The 17,572-nt window shown below is 50.1% G+C and overlaps 1 protein-coding gene across 1 annotated transcript in view; it reads right to left on the reverse strand.

The window, feature by feature from the left end:
* PTPN5 (protein tyrosine phosphatase non-receptor type 5) overlaps window positions 1-16,567 on the reverse strand; it is a gene marked incomplete at both ends in the record, with an annotated part of 28,568 nt that extends 12,001 nt beyond the window's left edge. The window contains 2 exons of the mRNA XM_084255464.1: window positions 442-635; window positions 16,543-16,567. Of these exons, the coding sequence (XP_084111590.1) occupies window positions 442-635; window positions 16,543-16,567 (219 nt within the window). The remainder of the gene's footprint in view (window positions 1-441; window positions 636-16,542) is intronic.
* Between the last annotated feature and the right edge of the window lie 1,005 nt (window positions 16,568-17,572).

Raw genomic sequence — 17,572 nt, forward strand, 5'->3', positions numbered from 1 at the left:
TCCCCCAAGGTCAGAGTGCACAGCTGAGGGAAGGGCCCAGGTTCTGTGTGGCCAGACAAGGCCTCAGGACTCTCCCTGGAAAGAAGCTGACTGAAGGGAGCCAAGAGAAGGCCTTCCCAAAGGAGACCCCCATGTCCATACATAAAAAGGGAAGTCTCCTAGAAATGGCTTTACAGACAGGAACTTCTCAGAGAGACCCCTGCAGGGAGAGGGCGTTGGGGGACCCTGTGCTCTGTGCCTCATGTTAGGGAGGGCAGGGCATGAGAGGCTTAGCTATCCTTGCCCTCACACCAGTCTGAGGGGGTTAAGTCCCTGAGGGATGCCCAGGAGGACCCTCACACCTTTGTATCCCCTGGTGGCCATCTTGGGGAGGAAGTGGAGGGCTGTCCCTCAACCCACCCTCTCGCCAGGCCCTCGTGAGGCCCGTAATGATGTCCTTACCAGAAACTGAGAGGCAGCCAAGAGGCACAGGCTGCTCCTGACAGGGAGGGAGTGGCTCCTGGCGCCTTGAGGTGGTGGCTTCTGAGCTGGCTCTGAGGGCGGTGAAGGAGATGGGGGCAGTGGCATCTCTCTCTGAGAGTCCGCCTGCCCTTCAGCCTCATCCAGTGCCTCCATCACTACCGGCTGGGGGAGACCTGTGGAAGGCAGCACGAGGGCCGATGACGCGGGCCCTGCAGACCCACGGCCGCTGCTCCTTCTGGGGTTGCTGTGGCTTCCTCTCAATCCGGGACCAGTCAGCGTGGCTCCACTTCCAGCAGTCACCCTCGATTAGCAAAGCAATATTCACCTACCTTCGTCAGAAAGAGCTAAGTGTGGGTGGACAAATTATTTCTCTTTTATTTCTCCAGTAACAGAGTTAAAATGGCAGGAGGTTTTTCAGGGAGTTAACATCGTTGTGTTTACGCAGCTCCATTCTTTTCCATTTCTTAAGGAAACAAAAAATAACCACCTCAAACTCAATTAAAAGAGAGAGAGGGAAAAAAGGCATGGCATAACCAGGCCGTGACCCTGAGCAACCCACCCACGTCTGCCCCTCCAGATTTTTGTCTTTTGTACTCTGTATGCAGACAGGGGCTGGAGCCTGGACAAGATCAAAGCCACCTGCTTCCCCCCTACCTCAAGAGCCCACAGGAGCCACTCCCTCACTGGGCCTCAGTTTCCACACCTGGAAAATGGGAATTGGGCTCCACCCTTGGTTTTCTAACTGCTTTACAGAGCCCTAGCATTTTCTCAGGGGTAGCAGGTATTGCCAAGTGCTGGGTCCCTAAGCCTGCACCTCAACCTGGAAGCTCTTGGTTGTTCCCTTTCATATACTGGGTTTCCTTTAAGATTATTTCTTAAATAATTGATTCTATAATCCACAATCACAGGATTGTCTCCATTACAAAAAAGTGTCTGAACACCACACCACCGTTTAGACCCGAGTGCGGTCTTGGAGGTTGAGGAGTCTAGCAGCAGCCACCTGGAGTTCCCCATCCAAACCTGCAGGGCTCAGTCCAGTGCCAAGAAAAAAGAAGGCAGCAATGTGGACATGCAGAGCCTGACAGCGGTGATGGGGCTGTGCATGCATCACTGTGGATACCGGACAACGGCCTCCTTTTCTGGGTGGGTGACATGGGAACGAACACCCACAGTTAAGATCATGTTTGTCAACAGACTTGTCTACTTGCTGGCCATGCCCACATGACATTCCTGAGCATCTCCCATGGCCTGAGTCAACAGCGCTGCAGAGAGCCAGGTCTGGAGATAGCTGCACTTCTATGGCAGGCTCCTTCCCAGATGCTAACTGTGTTCTCCCTGCACCTCTCTCCCCTACCCCAGGTGCTCTGCACTTGCTATTCCCTCTGCTGGGAAGACCCCTCCAACACCCTGCTGTTCCCCTTGCCATTTTGCCAAGTTAACTCCTGTGCACCTTGCAGAACTCAATCAGAAGTCACCTGAAATAAGTTCTGCCTTGTTGCCTGGTACGAACCCCCTAACCTCTCCTTCATACCACCAGCAGCAACAGTACACCCGGAATATGCAAAGTCTGGTTTTGAGTGATTAACATATGTCAACTTATTCACTCTTCACAGTACCCCATGAAGTCGGCACTACTTGTTATTCTCATTTTACAGAAGAGGAAGGTGAGGTGCAGACAGATGAGGTGCCTACATCAGCTAGCTAGTAAGTGACTGAGGTGGGTTTGAACCCACCTGGGTGCTTGGCTGGGCTCTGGGCTCCATTACACTTAGTAGGGTTTGTAAAATTCCTTGTTGAATATCATCCCTCTCCCATGAGGCCAGGAGCAGTATCAGTTTGGTTCATCATAACTGTTCACGGCGTCTAGCACAAGCCCTGGCATGAGGTCTGCAATGAATATTTACTCAGCGAGTGAATGATGATGGGCAAGTGATAAACTTTCCCTCGTTTTCAGACAAATAGGGATAATCACACATACGTTGAAAAGCTGTGATTAAAGACTGTAGATACTACAGGTGAAATATCAGCATGGCGCCTGCATCTAGTAGGTGCTCAATAAATGCCAGATCATAATAATAACAACACATAACTGCCATCCTGATGGGGAAAACAGACCACGGATACCTGTTTACAAAACAGTGCAGCAAGTATAAAATCTAAGTGTGGCTGGAGTCTATGGGGGCGTGTGCCTTTGCCCACAGTACCAACCACAGGGGCAGAGCTCAGATCCCAGGCAGCGAGATAAGAAAGGAAAAGCTGCTGCTAAAGAGACAGACCATGCAGGAAGCTAAAAGCTTCCACTACCGAGAAGCAGAGGGCAAGGTCTCCACCTTCAACCTCAGAAAAAGCAGTTCCTGGGTGACGCGCGGGCCTGGAGTCTGCTGGCGTGGCTCTGCACTACACAAGCAGTGGGCCTCAGTTTCCTCATCTGTAAAAAGAGGGCCTTGAACTAGAGCTCAGTGTTTTTCAGATGTTTCTGCCACCCTCATTGCAGAGGGGACATGGGTCCCTGGGAAATAACAGCAAGCTCACACCATCTTGGATCTTGCTTTACAATTCCTAGGTGTGCTGTGTCTATGTGAAGGTGTATCTGTACTTATTTTGATATTAAATAATGGCTTTTTTTCCTCCCTCCTAAAGCTTCAAATCAAATTTATGCTTCAGGAAAATATGCTACATTTATCCCATGTCTTTGCCTTCAGGGGTACACCCACCCCAATCTGGGAAACATGGGACCTGCCTGCAATAGAACCACAGTGCTGCTGTTATGATTCTATAGATGAATATTTAATAACATGGAAAGAAATTTTGAATGTATGGCGTGAGAAAGGCAAGGTTACCAAACAATATGATCCCCTTGGCTTTAAAAACTAAGAAAGTGTAACTGTGTATATGAAACAGTGGGGAATACCTGATGTAGGATCAGAAGCTAACATGACATGGTAGTGTGAGTGTGCTGCATAGGGACTGCCAGGCACATAGTACGTGCTCAATAAATGCTTAGTACGTGGGAAGAATAGAATTCAGGTGACAACAACAGTTCTTTGGAGGAGGTGAGAGTGGAGGTAATTTTTTTCATTGTTTACCTATTCTGAATTTCCTCATTAAATGCATACATATGTATGTATGTACACCTGCGTATGTACACACACATACATGTAATTGTGGTGAGAAAAGTATTAAAAATAGAGATCACTTTTTTGTGTTTATATACTGTAAGATTTCGTTAATATTCTCTGGTTGAAGGCCCAACTCCCACCTGGCACAGCTACCTGGCACATCAAAAGGGAATGTGCAGGGCTGGGAGAGAACAGCCACCCAGCCCCCTGAAGAGGTGAATCGTCATTTTGTCTGAAAGACGCAGGCTGACCCACTTGCACTTTCTGGAGGTGGAAGAAAAAGAGCAGGCTGGTAGGGCCCTCCTTGTAAGCACATCTGAGAGACAAAGGTGGAGGCTGTCTTTTTTTAATTCATGGGGCACCTGTCACAGGGCATGTGGGGGAGGGTTGGTTAGGCACAAAGATGCAATTGACAGGCATTCCAGGAGCGACTGGTAGCTCTCTGCCCTTCACAGATCTTCTGGGCAGAAACTTAACATCCTTTACTTCAAACATACATTATATTTCACATCTAATTTTGGGGGGGATCCATGGACTTCAGATTAAGAGGGCCTAATTTTTGGAGTAGGGAGGTCTGTGATAAACGTGAACTTGGAGGTGGGGATGATGGGGCATTGGGCTGATCTGGGTCTCTGCTCATTCGTGTGTGATAGTCTAGCCCACATTTATTGAGCCCCAGGGATGTGATGTGCCTGGTGCCGGGCTAGGTTCTATGGGGACAGCAGTGAACATTGCCTGCCTGCACAGCCCACCATGGTCCTGCGCCCCTTTGTCCTTTGGCTGCCACAGCCCCCTCCTAGAGCTGATGTCGGCTCCTTGCCCTGCCCACCCTTCTGCTCACTCTCTTGTTCTAGGGCTGACAATGCCACCTCACTGGGCATGCTCTGCAAGGGTCCTCTGGCACTTCTGCACGCGCTCCCCTTGGCAGCCCTATGAGGTAGGGATTGTCATCATCAGCCTGTTTTGCCGGTGAGAGGCAGCTGCTTGTGTCAAAGGCTAGTTTCTCAATCGTTCACAGCAAGGTAGCTGCTCTGCCACGCATGAAACCCTGACTCACAGCAGCTTGCTGACAGGGATTTCACATCGGGCTCCTCACCAGCTTGCTTCTGGCGCAGGGTGAAGGGGATTTTCCAGGCCAGGAAATCCAAGCTGAGCCAGGTTAAGTGGCTTGCCCAAGTAAATGCAGACCTGAGATTTGAAGCCAGTCTTTGAGATTCCTAAAAGCCCTCTCCATTTTGCATATTGTTTCTCAGGAAAGGGTCACTGTAGCAATGGCAGGGAGATGGGGAGAGATGGGAAGAACTTGGGAAGGAGGAAGGAAGGGAGTCCCTGTGTATAGGGGAACCTTGAACCCTAAGCAGCACCTGGGGGTATTGGTGCAGCTTTTGTGCCTGATCTTTAGCTCTTGGCCCTTCAAAGGCTCTGTGGTATGCAGGGAAGGGAGGATAGTATACTGGAATGCAGGAGCCCAGTCCCCCAGGCCAAACCCGTAGGGACCCTGGGTAAGGCCTGCAGGCGAATGGCCTTCAGATTTTACCTAGAAACTCTGTGATCTCTCTCTTGTCATTAGCTCCCGAATCCCACCATTAAACTCTTCAGCTACCATGTGCCCTGGGGCGGATGCCTCCTGAGTTCCAGAACCCGTGGCTGCTCCTGTCAGTGACTCATCCTTGGAGCTCCCGGGCTGCCAGCCCACAGGAACTGGAGCGGAAGGCTGGCTCAGCCTGTTCCTGTTTATGAGAAGGGAGGTTCTGTCCCATTCAGCTTTTCTTCCCTTCCCTAAATGGCCAAGAGTGACCTCCCCATCATGCCCACACAGTCACAGGGGGCCCTGACTAATAGAACATCATTCGGCTGTTTGGGCTTCTAGAACTACTGGTTGTCAGAGCCTGATAGACCCTAAAGGGTATCTGTTCTAGACTGCTAATTTCCCAGATGGGAAAACTGAGGCACGAGAGGGGAAGCGGATTGCTGAGGGTCAGCAGTTAGCCATGGTGGAGACAGGACGGCAGCTGCCTCTGTGAGCACTATTAGCAAATATGCCAAGCACTATCCAATACCCACAGCCATGCTTGGGATGACACTGTCCACATTCTACAATCGAAGCCCCTTGCTAAGGGTCACACAGCCAGGAATTAGCAGAGATGGAATCTGAACTCAGGTCTGTGGGTCTCCACAATCCATAATCTTTCTGGTATTCCAAAGAAAGTTCTGGAAATGCACAAAGGGGTGGGGTGGTGCAGGCCAACCAGGCCTATGTTGAAATTTTGCTTGGTTAGGCCCTGAGTGCCGAACCAAGGGAGGTCTCCCAGTGGAAATGAGAAAGGTTAGAAGAGTCTAGAAGGAATAGATCCAACTGGCCTTTTCTGCCATCACAATCGTCATGTTCTCTGGCACTGCCCAGGACTCTTGAGAATGGGAGGCTGTCCTGGCTGCACATGGGCACCCTGAGGTCTCCATCCTCCCTGGAGAGGCCAGAGTGGTAGGCCCCATTTTCTGTTACCTTTAGTGGGTATGCAGCTGACAAACTAAAGGTAAGAGGGGATGTGTTGAGAGGAGAGATTTCCCAAACAGCATTTTTATTTGGCAAACATTTAGCAAGCACCTTTTCAATGCCCTTGGGCTGTATGTGCCTCAATCCTAATACTGACCAGCAGGTCTCCTCTGAAGAAAAAAATTCTAGCCTTTCTGGGCATCAGCAAACTGGTGGTAGGTATGGGGTTCTGGGAATGTGCACTGACATCCCCCTACCTGCAACTCATCAGTCCTGTTGATCAGGGAACAAGAAGACTGATAAATATAAGATGACAAGGACTTGGGCTGGTAGTGGTACATGCCTGCTTTCTGTTGGAGGGTAAGCAGGCCCAAGTCTTGTTCATCTCTGCATTTTGCAGGCAGGCAAGATAGTGTGGGAAAAGGAAAGCAATTTGCATAAGAGGATTCTGGCACCGAACATGGGCATTCACTTTTTTATGAGTTACATGGCTTGGACAAGCTGTTTAACCTCTCTGTAACCTAATTTCTGTGGTGGCCTTTCGGTGGTCTTCAAATGTGTTGTCTGTTACTTCTGCATTCTTTGCATCAATAGGTGGAGTCCATGCCTCCTCCCCTTGAACTGGCCAAATGCCTTAAAGATGGGGATGTGGGAGAAGGGATGTTTTATGACTGCTGAGGCTAGACTAGAAAAGTATGTGTGGCTTCTACTGGATCTCTCGGGACACTTGCTCGGGAAACCTTCAGGAACCAAATAAGTAACTTGGCCATACCAAGGCTGCTTTGTTGAGAGAGGACAGAGAGATGACGAGAGACAGAGAGAGACAGGAAGTGTAAGACTGAGCAAAAAGAGCAGAGAGAGGGGAGGGCTAAAGAGAAGAGAGCAAGGGTGAGCATTCCAACTCTTTACAACATCCAAGCTATGGAAACAATCTAAGTTCCAAATATCAGAGGAGTGGATGTTTAGTCCAGAGAGGCTGGGAGGGTGAGGGGCAGGAATGCCAAATACTGTTGGCTGGTGAAGGGGAGGTCAAGAAGCAAGAACAGGATTCTGTGTGGATGCTCTTGAAGGGCTGAGTTCCACATAACAGAACCTTCTCTAGGATCCTACAAGTCTGCCCTGCAACTCCGCTTGTCTGCACAAGGGCTCCCTTTCCAGGGAGGCAGCTTTTGGCCGTGGCCCCCAGCAGAATGTCTGGCATCACAGACTTAGGTTTGAAGCTTGACTTTGCCATCTTCTACCCATATGACCTTGGGGAGGTGACTTAATCTTTTCTCTGGACAATAGCGAAACTAGCTTGCCTCTTGGGTTCTGAGGAAACCAAAGGGTAAAACATGCAAAGTGCTTAGCCCATTGCCTGGCACATGATGACTGCTCAATGAGCAGCAGCAGAATTTAGAAAGGAGAGGAATGGGGGCCAGGGGAGAGGGGTGTGAGGGAGAGGCACTGGAAGGACTTGCCTTTCCTCTGCTAGCTGAGCTCCTGCCCCAGGATGGGCAATGGTGTTCTGCCCCTATGTGGGCAGGGCCTTTGAGGCTGTTGGCTCGCAACTGGGGTCGTGGATGGAGTGGGCATGGACTGGGGGTGGCGGAATTGGGGCAGCTTGGTCTCTGCCAGTTAATTAAATCCAGAATGCTAACAAGCTTTCAAAATAAAACGCAGCACAAGCACTCTTTGGATGGGCTATAATGAAATGGTATATGCAATGAACTTGCAAACAGCTTTGTTGCAGCAAACAAAGGCACAGTTCTCTGCCTCTTGGAGCAGAAGCCTAGGAGTACAAGGGTGAAAGGGGTTCATGAAACTCAGAGGGTGCAGCCCTCCCCACTTGCAGCTGCCCACGATGAGAACTAAAAGAACCCACAGCGAGACCCTGAGGTGATGGGTACAGAGGTCCCAAGGGCCTGAGACTTACACACAAATGCAAGAGTGAGGGACAGACTTGAAAGGGCATCTTGCTCCACCCTCCCATTTCATAGCTGAGGACATTGAGGTTTGGAGGGTAAGCACAGAGCCAGGATTGGTGCAGCTATTACCCCTCTGGTTTCTTTCTTGTTCAGCATGGAAGTTTCCTGTGGGTGGCTGAAGGGCTGAGACCTGAGTTCCCACGGCAGTGGAAGTTGGGTCCTAGCTTGGGTGTCTTTGATGGGTCTTGGTAAGTGTCCTCTGAGGTTAAGGGGAGCCCAGGTGCAGGGAAGGGAGCACCAGGGTAGTTATTCTGACAAGTCCCAAGCATGCAGAGACTGTCACTCCAGGATGGTCATGGATGGGGAGGCTCAACGGGGCAGCAAAGTGTTAAGAGGCCCAAGGGGCAGTGAGACCTTGGGCATCTCACTGCCTCTGTGGGCTCTGGAGACCTTCTGTAAATCCAAAGGGTGCAACCAGGGGTCTTGCAGGCCCACCCAGTGCTAAGGACCCACTACCACCTTTAAAATAACCTGAGGCCCTGCTTCAATTTAACGTGACAGCTTCCCGCTGCCCGCAGAACATGGCTACCTCTCCATGGCACTTGTTCCATGTGGTATGATGTCCCAAATTTAGAGATGTAAAGTGATTGTGCAAAAGTCCAAGGTCTACAGGAACAGAGCACACATTCATTCACATCCAGGGTTTCTGAATCCAACAATTAGAAACCAAAAAACCAAACCAAACCAAACCATGAATAAGACTTCATGAGAAGTCTTCTCATGAAGACTTATTCAAGCACCATGAGAAGACTGCGCTTCCTATTTTGCAGGTGAGATGTTCATGGGATCGTGCCCAGGGTAGGGGGCTGTAGGGCAGCAGAGAAGCATGGCCCAGCCCATCTATGAAAGGTGATGCCTAAGGCTGGACCCTTGAAACCCAATGCCCAGTACACGGGGCAATGCAGACACACTCAGTACTGTCCCCACACCCAGGGAACCCCTCCTCCCCACGGCTTCCCACTCTACAGAGGCCCTGACTCAGGCATTCTCCTCACAGGTGAGCGGTCCATGGAGCCAAAGGGACAGCTCCCTTTAGACCATGTACTGGGCACCCCAAATCCCACAATTCCCTGCCCAACTAGTCCTGAGCCTGGTTCCTGGATCTGTGTGGCCCTCTTTTCCTGACTGCTGTCTAGGGGTGTACTGAGTTGCTGTGCATATCCCATGGGCTGGCTGAGAAGGGACCCCAAGCAGATGCATTTGGAGCATGGATGCAGGCTCTAGGGTGCCCATCCATAAAAACGTGCATGAGGGCCCTTGTGAGGATGGTCAGAGCGGTGGGGGTCACGGAGCACAGACTGGCTTTCCTTAGGCTCCATGTTTTGAGAACTCTGATGACTAAGACTTCTAAATCTGAACCTCACTTTCAAACTCCTTACAAAGGAATGTTTGTCAAGGAAGAGGGACAGAATATATTTCATTTAAACATCTGATAGTTTGATTTCTACCTTTTAATTTTTTAGACACAGACAGTGTCTAACACATTTAGGTTCTACAACTGTTAGGGGTGGGCCTGCACACAGCTGTGCTCACTGAAGATTTAAACTACAAAGAGTGAGTAGCCAAAATCATGGAAAGTGAAGGGGTTGGGGAAGGAAGGGACATAGGTTAGAAGCCGAGGGAAGGAAGACTTAGGGGAAGCAGCAGCTAGTTTAGGAAGAATGTGACAACTTTTAAAAAGGATTTGGTAGAGTAGAGCTGACCACCCTTCTTGTACCCCTGCTATCAAAAAGTGGCATTTATTTTCCCATAAATCTTGGCTGATCCTGTGACTTGCTTTGAGCAATAAAATGTGATGTGGGTAAAGTGACACCACATAACCTCTAAGGCTATGACTTAAAAGACCTGAAACTTCCTTTTTTGCCTACTTGGAAATCTGTTGCTGTAAGTATTTTGGGCATCTCGAAACCAGATGTGGTGAGGAAGCCCAGTTTAGACCAGGCAAAGAAAGGCCAAATGGGGGAGCATCAAGGTGCCAGGCATATAAGAAAATCTTTCTTGATCTGCTATCCCAATCCAGCACCAGGCGAATACAACTGTGCCACAGGGAACAGAAGAACCATCCAGCTGAAGCCTGCATAACCCTTGGAATTACCAGCAAAATGGGAGTTGTTTTAGCCACTAAGTTTTGAGGTTGTTAGACAAAACAGAGACTGAGAATATAAAAAAAGGATGAAATTTTAAAAATTAAGTGGAAGGATAAGATTTTTATAATTTAGGGCCTTCCCGGTGGTGCAGCGGTTGAGCGCTGGGTTGCGAAGCTGCCCGCGGCCTCTGCGGCGCCGGTTCGATCCCCGGCTGCTCCCCGGCCACCGCAGGAGGGTCCCACATGGCGCGCAGACCTCTCCTGCCGCCCGCTGCTCCCCTCAGCAGTGTACTTCGGTCCTTCTGCCTGCTCTGCACCCCGCTCTGGCTCTGGTGAATTCTCTCACCCTCCCGCGCTTCTGACTGTACCCAGTGCATGTATAAACAAAACAAACAAACAAATAAATAAAAAACATGCCTCTATAAAAAAAATTAACTATGATGTAAAAATAATAAATAAAAATGAAAGATTAAAAAAAAAGATTTTTATAATTTAGGTATAAATAACTTTCTAAGCACTGGGGTGATGAGTGCCTGGGCCTGGTCAGAGAAAGATGACAGTAGCTGTCTCAGCATAGCTTAGGACTCCAGTGGATGCCTGTCTGTCTGAAAGGGTGGAGGCAGGGGACTGGACCAGTTGTAAAGCCTCTCTAGTCTCATCATATGTTCAGGTAGCTCCCAGAATGTTCGAGAACTGTTTCTACCCTGAAGGGAAATGGAGGATTGTCCTCTTGAGCAGCTTTCAGGTGCTGTGACTTATAGTGGGGCATGGGCACCAGAGATCAGCTGTTGCTACCTTATGGGCAATGGCCTATTCAGGCCTTTGGTGTCTACTCACAAGTTTGCATGGACCCAGGTAATCAGGAAGCCCCAGGGTGGTGGTGACTGGCATGAGTCCAGCCAGCTGCCAGCTGTAGGAGGGCTGTGCCAGCACTTGTTCCCAAGAGCAGTGTTATCCAAACACCGAGGCCCCGCACACCTGCTCCTCTGGCATGTCATTCCTCATGGGGCGAGAAGCACATGAGATCCAGAGGTGTGTCTGCACCCCCCTTACAGGCCATCCTATGGCTCCAGAGCTCTCAGGCCAAATGTTAAAGCCTGCACAGTATAGTACACCTTTCTGAGAGGGCACAGCCTCTGTTGGGGACCTCTAGGTTTGAGGGGTCGCCAGGGAGCAGCTATTAGGACAAACAGTGGACAGGACACAGACATGGAGTCTGATGTGCCCACGTGCGGCACACAGGGCTCCTGCAGTGCAGGACTGAGCAGGGGGGTGCAGTACCACCGGGGCCTTGCTTGCATTCTGGCCTTGGTCTCTGCAAATGCGAGGAGCAGGCCTGCTCCTTAGGGACACTGCGAGTAACATTTGGTGCTAGTGCATCTACTGGCACCTGCTTTTGCCTTATCTCCCTCCTTCCTCTGTCCTGTACCTGGAGGAAGCTGCTGGGCCCAGGCAGGCCTGCACCAGCAGTAGTTGGGGAAGTAGCGGGGGCCCCAGCGTCAGCAGGGTTGCCTGGTTTCTTGCAAATGTGAACACCTACACACCGAAGAGGCGGGAGTGTGAGGTTGAATGTATAAATGTGTTTGGGTGACTGTAAGCAAGTGAACGAGCAAGGGGAAAGGAGATAAGGGGGTGATGATGTGAAAAAGAGTGTGTGCATGAGGGAAAGAGAAAGTAAGTGTGCAAGTGCATGTGCAAGTGCATGTGCAGGTGCATGGAGTGCTGCAGCACCCGGTGCTGGCTCCAGTACCTGGGAACCAAGCCTGGGAATAGGCCAGGGAGGGGAGGAGTGTGCCTACCTGCGTGTGCGCGCGTGTGCGCGCATGTGTCACTTATGAGAAGGGGGCATGGTTTTGGAAAAGAAAGGAACCCAGAGCAGGCACAGAGAGCAGGCAGGTCTGTCTATCTTGAAGAAACATGTCTAGAGGGAGGGGTGGATGGAAGGAGCTAGGAGAGTCTGAGTACAAGAGGAAGATTTGTGGGCATGTGAGATTAAAGGTAGGTGTGTGCCCCGCAGGGCTGTGTGAGACAGACAGGGTGCGTGCCTGGATGACTGCATGTGGCTATGTGCACGTGTGTCCATGTGCAAGAGGCTATGACAAGTGAGACCACACACGTGTCAAGCACACGCATGGACAGCCTGGTGTGTGTGTGTGTTCTGTCCACAGGGCAGCTGTGGGCAGCCCGGGGGCGCTGGCAAAGCCAACACCTGCTGTATGACCTGCATGACCTGCTCAGTGCTGGCTGAGGTGACTGTGGTCTGGAGTATTGGTCTGGAGTGTGGAGGTGACTGAGTCACGGCTGGCCCTCACTCGGCTTGCCCCTCGTCTTGTCCGGGGGGAGATGGCTGGGAGGAGGAGAGGTTGCTGGAGGGCTGCAATCTCATTACGCAGTGTCTTTCAGTGCTCAGGAGCTCATTCCAAAGATCCAGCACCTCATTTCTCTTGGTCTGTATCCTTCCAACTCCTTTCACGTCCATGCTGCAGTTCAGGCCCGGGGTTTCACTGACAGATGTCTATACCTATTCAGGCTCTAGCATCGCCCTGTTTGTAATGTCACCTTCCTCCCTGATCTTTTCCCACTTCCCTCTTGGCTTTCATTTCCCCCAGAGCAGGCCAGTTCCTGCCATACTATATATCTTACTTGTGTATTTTGTTATTTTCTCTCTTTCCCTTAATAGCAATGCCTTATAGCACTTGCTACATGCAGGAACTGTTTTAAGGTCTTTCTCGATGAATCCATTCAATCCTCCAACAGCTCTACATGACCATGAATATTATTTTAACCACCATGTAAATAGGAGGCTCAGAGAGGTTAAGGAGTTTGCCCGGGATTGCCAATGATAAATGGAGTCCAAGCCTGGGTCCAGAGTCCCTGCTTTTCCCCAGTACATAATACTGGCCTGCGAAGGTGGGGGAGGAGCAACTTGTCTAATCTGGTTCCATGTTGAATCTCCAGTGCTCCCAAGAATCCCCAGCACATGTAGGAGTTCCATGAACAGCCAGTGATAAGATAGAGAGGTACTTGCTTTCCAAGAGCTCAGGGTCCCTCGGATGGGACAGGCAAAATAATTTTAATGCCATATCAGGGTGGCATCGAAAGTCTACAGGGCAGCTAACTTGCCTGGGCCCTGGCAGGCAGGGCTTTCCAGAGGAAGGACACAGAAGGGGACATGCACTGCGACATCGCCCAGATCCTTCAAACTCTTCCCTGGGGACAGACACATCTTAGCTCTTCCTGCCTCAGTGCACAGGGCAATGACGATGACTGCCTGGTGACAGTGGAGGCAGGGTTGGGTGGTGGCCAGGAGCACAGGCTGTGGAGGAAGGTTGCATGGAGTCCTTTTTCTACCAAACATGGGCTAAGTGGCCTTAGTCCCTAACCTTCCTGGGCCTCAGTCCTCTCCCCTATAAAACAGGGATAGCAAATGACAGGGACTTCCTGGGACAGTGGAGAGGATCACAGGAGATAAACGTGCAAAAGCACTTAGAGCAGGGCCTGACACAGGAGGGCAACGTGCCAGGTCCAGAGGCGATGTCCAGTGCTCCTCTTCCATTCTATGGGGGGTGGTTGACCTTTGGGGAGGAATGGGCTGGAGGGTGGAATTCAGCATATCAGGTTTATTTCTGTAACCTCTCTGCTGTGGCTTCATCCCATTTTCTAGAAGCAACTCAAAGCAGGGCAAGGACTATGTCTGTTACAGTCACCACTATATTTCTTGCTCTTAGCACAAAACTTGAAACATAGCAGGCACTCACTAAGTATTTGTTAAATGACTGCTTGCACGATTCTATTTGCTTAATCCATGTGAGGATAAATGTTCATATTGTTATGAGAATAACTATTCATATTGTTGTTTGTATTTACAAGTGAGGGCTAGAGGCCCAGCAAGGTTAAGTGATTTACCCATAAACACACAGCCAGTAAACAGAACAGCCAGACTCAAAGGTCAAACTCTGTGCTCTTTCTTCTATGCCACGCTACAATCTGGATTCCTATACATTATGTCCTATTTTCCACGGATATTTTCCTAGCCAGTGGTGCCATCCCTGGTTGTAGAATCATCTCTGAATTCTATGACTCATATCTGAATCACAGAACTGTTTAATAGTTGAAAGGGACTTTTGATGTCATCTCGACCTCCCACCATTGTGGAAATTTCCTCTCCAATGTCTGGCTAGACAATACTTGAATACCTCCAGTGATGGAACACTCATTTTCTTCCTCTTGAATGATAAACTTCTGACTGGACCACTTTTGCAGTTAGAAAGAAAGAAAGTTCTGCATCCTATAGGCCAACAAGTCTCTCCTTAGTTTCACTGGGTTTATGACATCCTCTTAAAAATACACATGGAATGAATCTGCTGCCCCTTCCGAAAGACAGCCCCCCAGATATTCATAGACAGCTGTCACACCCTTTTGGAGAATTCTTTCCTTCAAGTTAACTGTGTTGGGTGCCCACAAAGGTGTCTGTGAGATGACTTCCATCCCTGAGCTGCACAAGCCTTCCAGAGTCCTTTGGACAATGGCACCCCCTACTGGACAAGGCAGGAACTGCACCAATGGGCTCACCCCCTCACTGGGGGCCCAAGGTGCTTCATCTGGAGCCTGGGCACCTGCGCTTGGTGTGAATAAAATAAAGGCTATTTTAAAGAGTCATTTTGTTAGGGGGAAAGGATGTCCTGAGATAATCTCATACAGGCTTTGTGGACTCCACCCCCACTCCAGACTAAAGCCATCAGGACATTGGGAAAGACAAATCCCATCACCACCAAGGGGAGGGTGGCTGGGACCTGAGGGTGGAGTTGGGCAGCCAGGTTGGATATAAAAAACCAAACACGTGGGCCTTGCTCTCTCTCTGGCTCGCGATCGCTCGCCTCCTGGCTCCATCCTGCTTCTTTCCTCAGTCTCTTCTTCAGCTTCTCCTCTTCCTGCTCAGCTCCACCCTCCCTTGGGTGGGGCAGGGAACCTGGAACCTCCCCCTTTCCTGGGGACCACCCTGTTACAATTTCCTTAGCGTTATACCTAGTTGTTTTTTTATTTTGATGTTAATAGTGTCACTTAAGACTCTAAGACTCCTTAACAATCATGAGGTTTATGATAAACTACAGATTTGTAACTTCGTTAGAATTCTAAAGGCCCTTTTTTTTTTTTAAATAACAAAAAGGCTTGGAAGGAGAAATATAAAATGTATGCTGTATTGTAAGACTAGGGTGATTTTTCCTTTCTTTTTCTTTCACTTGTCTTTATTTTCTAACATTTCTGCAATGGGGTACTTGCTATAAGAAAGAATTAAAAACATTATAAAAAGAAGAAAATTAGGGTCTCCCTGGTGGCACAGCAGTTGAGCACTGGGTTGCAAAGTTGCCTGCAGCCTCTGCAGCACCGGTTGGATCCCCAGCCGCCAGTGAGGGTCCCACATGGCACGCAGACCTCTCCTGCCGCCTGCTGCTCCCCTCAGCAGTGTACTTCGGTCCTTCTGCCTGCTCTGCTCCCTGCTCTGGCTCTGGTGAATTCTCTCACCCTCCCGCGCTTCTGACTGTACCCAGTGCTTGTATAAATAAATAAATAAATCTTTAAAAAAAAAAGGTAGAAGAAAATTACTAAACACTTCTCCTCCCCTTTACTTCTTCCAATGCTGTATTTGATCTACACTGGGCATGCTGCCCCACTCCACAGGCAGCAGGGACATGGGCAGCAGGTGAGGTCTCTGTGGGGCCTGTGATGGCCGTGGTGCCCACAGCCAGGCTCCCGGGGGTGTGGTCAGCTGGACTCTGGCCTCTCACCAGGGAAGTAGGCAGCATCGCCTGCCCAGCCTAGGTTCATGCCACAGTCTAGTTTGTGTTTTTGGCAACACATTACTGCTCATGTCCCCACTGAGCTCAGACTCTTGAGGTTTTTATGTGTTTTTTTTTTTTTTTATTTGTAGAGGAGAACTGGGGTGAAGATGGTAGAGACAGTGGGGAGCAGAGCAGGAGGATTTACTGAAATACACTGCTTAGGAGAGCAGCGGGCAAGACAGAAGCAATCTGCTGTGCCATATGTGGGTTAGCTCCCTGGCCGGGGATCGAACTTAGGCTATAAGGATGACAGCGCTGAGAGTTAACCCCTATACCACCAGGGAGGCCCGACGCTCGAGTTCTTCACCCTTCTCTCTACCTTTCCTGCCCACCCTCGGCTGCCTGCTCTGCCCTCCATGTGAGCCGACAGCAGCTCTCACGATAGAAGGTCAGAAAGACCAGCAGGGGTTAGAAGAACTGTCCCTGTTTAAATGAGACCTGTAGATTAGCTGAGTCACTCCTCGCATGCGTGTTCACGGCTAGCTGGGCTTTACTCCAGCACCAGTGTCATTGGGGTTCTCTCCTATATTCGGAGCTCTGGGGCGGGGGGCACCTGGGTGCTGGGAAGACTCACCCGGCAGCCTCTCACTGCAGCACATGTCCAGGGCCCCTCCCTCGGCGTCATCAGCAGGGTGGTTCTCTCTCTCTCTCCTGCAGCAGGATGAAAAAGGGAGGTGATGCTGTTGAGCTGGGACTGAGACAAAACCCTGAGCAAAGATAAAAAGGCTTCATTTCTTGCACTATGTCCCTTTGCATAACTCCATCCCATCGGGGGACCTGAACAAAAAACCAACCTAGAGAGGGGTCAGGCTGCAGAAGCAGAAGCAGAATCCTGGAGGAGTCCTCCAGATAAAAGCAGCACCAGCAGCATGGCTACTGCCAGCATCGTCACCAGCACCGCTACTGTGGAAGGAAGGCTTGTTACATGCAAAGCACTTTACAAACTTTATCGCCCTGAGTCTTCACCATGGCCCTATGAATTAAAGCGGCTCAGAGAAGTTAAGTAACTTCCCCAAGGTCACAATTCATTAGGGAGGAGCTGGAGGTGAAATAAGAGTTTAGGATTCCAGGTTCATGCTCTCACCACTGTGCTGACTGGCCTCCTTGTTCCTGTCGTTTGAACCATGGGTGAACAAGAAGAGGGGGCCAGGTAACACACATTCTGTGTTCAGATCCTCCAAGGCCTGTAAGGGTCCTGTGCTTTGGGCAGTGGGAAATGGCGTGTAACACTCTCCTCCAGAAATAGCTAGAAAAAGTACACGTGCGTGCGCACACACACACACACACACACACACACACTTTAAATGTTCTATTTCCTTCTGAAGCCAGAATACCCTCTTTCTAGAGCATCAGGGCTCTTTCCAGGACTGCACTGGGGTCTAGCTCTTCTCCACCAGTAAACTGGAAAAAGGTTGCTAGAGATCAACCAGGCCCCCACGAGGTGTGTCCAGCTTCCACTCCTCTTGTCCCGCATTGGATACCCTCCAGGGTCAACTCCTATCCGACAAGAATCCAAATGGGGCCCTCATCAACTTCCTGGTCACTCTGAGCATATTGGAAGGCACTGCAGCTGACAGCAAAGCCAGCTGGGTGTTGCTATTGAG

The sequence above is a fragment of the Talpa europaea genome (genome assembly GCF_964194135.1).
Source record: "Talpa europaea genome assembly, chromosome: 1".
In the NCBI taxonomy this organism is placed as follows: Eukaryota; Metazoa; Chordata; class Mammalia; order Eulipotyphla; family Talpidae; genus Talpa; species Talpa europaea.